The sequence below is a fragment of the Babylonia areolata genome, chromosome 19, assembly GCF_041734735.1.
Source record: "Babylonia areolata isolate BAREFJ2019XMU chromosome 19, ASM4173473v1, whole genome shotgun sequence".
Lineage (NCBI taxonomy): Eukaryota > Metazoa > Mollusca > Gastropoda > Neogastropoda > Buccinidae > Babylonia > Babylonia areolata.
The window spans coordinates 2320001-2323751 of record NC_134894.1 but is presented as its reverse complement, the minus strand read 5'-3'; the positions used below and the strand labels follow the sequence as shown (position 1 = coordinate 2323751).

Below are 3751 nucleotides of genomic sequence, written 5' to 3'. Positions count from 1 at the left end.
ACAATGTATTTTCCATCCTTGCCAAACACTTAATAGTTTAACTGACTGTACAATCATCACCGAAAACATTCATGTACATTATTTTAATCGAAAAGACAAAGAGAACAGAGAGTAGTATAAATAAATAGACAGATAAATAAATGAATAAATAAATGAATAAATCTCTCTCTCTCTCTCTCTCTCTCTCTCTCTCTCTCTTATATATATATATATATATAGTGAGAGAGAGAGACACACCACAGAGAGAGAGAGAGAGAGAGAGAGAGAGAGAGAGAGAGAGAGAGAGAGAACGAACGAACGAACGAACGAATCTTTTTAATGAGGGAAGTGGAATAAGCATGCATATGCTTTTTTTTTTTTACATCCAGCCCTCAGGGTAAAAGAAATGAAATGAAAATGTTCACAAGATAACAAAAGGTTATAGAAAAACATACATGAAATTCAAATACACTCAATTGCACAGTAGCATTTACAAGTACATAATCATGATACCTGCATTAATGACAATAATGTATATGAATATGGTAATGAGAGAGATAGAGTGAGTGAGTGAGAGAGAGAGAGAGAGAGGATGAATGAATGAATGAAGGAAGGAAGGAAGGAATAAATGAATGATAAATGAGAGAGAGAGAGAGAGAGAGAGAGAGAGAGAGAGAGAGAGAGAGAGAGAGAGAGAAGACGAGAAGACCAATACTTAACCCGGATCAAGTAGTGCAACTATCTAAACCCACACCGAGTGTAATTCAAGCCATTATTTCAGGGAAAGGAGCGGCAGCGTGAGTACCTGCCTGCACTGGTGAGGCCACGAGTACCTGCCTGCACTGGTGAGGCCACGAGTACCTGCCTGCACTGGTGAGGCCACGAGTACCTGCCTGCACTGGTGAGGCCACACCGAACAGCGGATTTGGATAGAATAGTTCAAGCCAAGGTAATGAGCTACTAAGCATCACATACATTGATCATAAACATCACTAATGAACAAGACCATCAAGCAGCATGTTGGGCCATATGAAGACTGGGAAGGGTTAGAACAGTGGGAGAGTGGGGAGGGGGGGGGGGGGAGGAGCCGGCCCAGCCTTCATGTGCTGAGATCTGGGCACAGTGCATAGGAATTCACAGACCTGGTGACCGTTACTAACGATGAGACCTTTTCATCTTTTTAACAAATTTCAAAAAGGAATTAGAACAACACCACAGAAACAGGAGACATTCCCAGCGCACAATTTGTACAAGGCAGACATTCAGGTCATCACTGGAATACGTCCCCAGCATCCTTGCCAAAGAAGACCCGGCCTGGAACAACTTCACGTTATCGACGAGAACTGACTTGATGGATGTGACATTGCACCTCTTTTGCACCTTTAACCTCTGACCTGTCGGTAAAGGTCAATGTCAACATAGCAGATAGTCCGTGTTATACTGACCCAGAAAAGAAATGCGAACTGTGGCTTGACTTCAGATGATTCTGTCAGTGTGGTGTGACCATGGAAACAATACGGCTTCACTGCTGGAACAAAGCGGATATTCACCTTACCGAGCTTTGTATTCCACACACACACACACTCCAACTTGTCTCATCATTCAAGGGTCAGCATATTGACAAGAACCGTTGAAAAACCACTCTTTCTGTGTCTGTCTCTTTAGTGGATTTGTATTTTCATTTGAAACTGAAATGTGGGGGAAAAAAACCCAAAACATATGGCCACTGATTTCTCTCACTGTCTCTGTCTTTCTTAAACACAGACACAGACACACACGCACTCTCTCTGTCTCTTTCTCTCTCTGTCTTTCTTAAACACAGACACAGACACACACGCACTCTCTCCGTCTCTTTCTCTCTCTGTCTCGCACTCTCCAAACGAAAACCGGAAAGACGTCACAGCACGTGTCCTCCAATCCAATCCCAGAGTTGACAGGAGCGATGATCCAATGAACGTGGGTGGACAGTTACGACGGAGTGTTGGGGAAGGGGGGGGGGAGGATAGGGGGAGGTGTAAGGAAAGGGAGGTGTGATGGGCTTGGGGGTGGGGTGCGGGGGGGGGCAGTGAGGACGGGGGTGTCAGGGGGCAGGTGGTAGCGTTACCGGAGCGGGAGCGGGGAGGGGAAGGGGGAGGATGTCGGGTAGCCGTAGATCTCGGGCGGGGGAGGGGGCACGCGGATGAGAAGGCGGGTGAAGAGCGGGGTTTTCTCCCTTGCCAGCAGGGTGTAGTTCAGAGTGTTCAGACCCTCCGTGCTCTGGCGCTGTCTCAGAGTTCTCTTCAGGTCGTTCCTGTGGGCAGTCAGGAGGACGGTCATTATAACAATAATAATAATAATGATAATGATGGTGATGATGGTTATGATAAGAAGAAGAAGAAGAAGAAATTGAGAAGAATGATGACTTTTGTAACAACAACGACGACGACGACCATGATGCTGATGATAGAAGAAGAAGAAGAAGACGAAGAAGAAGAAAGCTCTCTCACACCAGTCATTTACACGCGTGATTCTGAATCTGAGGGACTATGGACAAAACTGGAAAAAAAAAACAACAAAATACACGTGAACACACACACACACACACACACACACACACACACACGAATCAAACGGTTATTGCACAGACTGGCTCTGAGTGTAAACTAAAAACGGAACAACAGCGGGCCTGCACACACTGATCTGAATGATTTCCCTTACGGGGTTAGCATTCCCCATGTCCATGTCCCACCCTGTACCTACACACATGTGCTTACATCAATCATGGATACATGACACTGAGAGAGGGGGGGGGGAGAGAGGGGGGGAGATGGAGGGGGTAGAGAGAGGGGGTAGAGAGAGGGGGGAGAGGTAGGGGTAGAGAGAGGGGGTAGAGAGAGGGGGTAGAGGGAGGGGGTAGAGAGAGGGGGGAGAGGTAGGGGGTAGAGGGAGGGGGTAGAGAGAGGGGGGAGAGGTAGGGGGGTAGAGAGAGGGGGTAGAGAGAGGGGGTAGAGGGAGGGGGGTAGAGAGAGGGGGGAGAGGTAGGGGGGTAGAGGGAGGGGGTAGAGAGAGGGGGGAGAGGTAGGGGGTAGAGGGAGGGGGTAGAGGGGAGGGGAGAGGTAGGGGGGTAGAGAGAGAGGGGGGAGAGGTAGGGGGTAGAGGGAGGGGGGTAGAGAGGGGGGGTAGAGGAGAGGGGGGGAGAGGTAGGGGGTAGAGGGAGGGGGTAGAGAGAGGGGGTAGAGAGGAGGGGGTAGAGGGAGGGGGTAGAGGGAGGGGGTAGAGAGAGGGGGGGAGAGGTAGGGGGGTAGAGAGGGTAGAGAGAGGGGGGAGAGGGATGGGGTAGAGAGAGGGGGGAGAGGAAGGGGTTAGAGAGAGGGGGGGAGAGGGAGGGGGTAGAGAGAGGGTGGAGAGGGATGGGGTAGAGAGGTAGAGAGAGGGGGGAGAGAGAGGGGGGAGAGGGAGGGGGTAGAGAGGGTAGAGGGGAGAGGGAGGGGGTAGAGAGGGTAGAGAAGAGGGGGAGAGAGAGGGGGGAGAGGGAGGGGGTAGAGAGGGTAGAGGGGGAGAGGGAGGGGGTTAGAGAGGGTAGAGAGAGGGGGGAGAGGGGGGGAGAGGGATGGGGTAGAGAGAGGGGGGAGAGGGAGGGGGGTAGAGAGAGGGGGGAGAGGGAGGGGGGAGAGGGAGGGGTATGAGAGGGTAGAGGGGGAGAGGGAGGGGGTGTAGAGAGGGTAGAGAGAGGGGGGAGAGGGGGGAGAGGGATGGGGTTAGAGAGAGGGGGGAGAGGGAGGGGGTTAGAGAG

General features: G+C 50.9%; 1 protein-coding gene across 6 annotated transcripts in view; it reads right to left on the bottom strand.

Moving 5' to 3' along the window:
* Positions 1-300: 300 nt before the first annotated feature.
* Positions 301-3751, bottom strand: part of LOC143294024 (beta-1,4-galactosyltransferase 4-like) — a 39700-nt gene continuing 36249 nt past the window's right edge. For all 6 annotated transcript variants that reach the window (XM_076605421.1, XM_076605418.1, XM_076605415.1 and 3 more), the window contains one exon: positions 301-2269. In XM_076605421.1, the coding sequence (XP_076461536.1) occupies positions 2080-2269 (190 nt within the window). In that variant the 3' untranslated portion in view covers positions 301-2079. The remainder of the gene's footprint in view (positions 2270-3751) is intronic.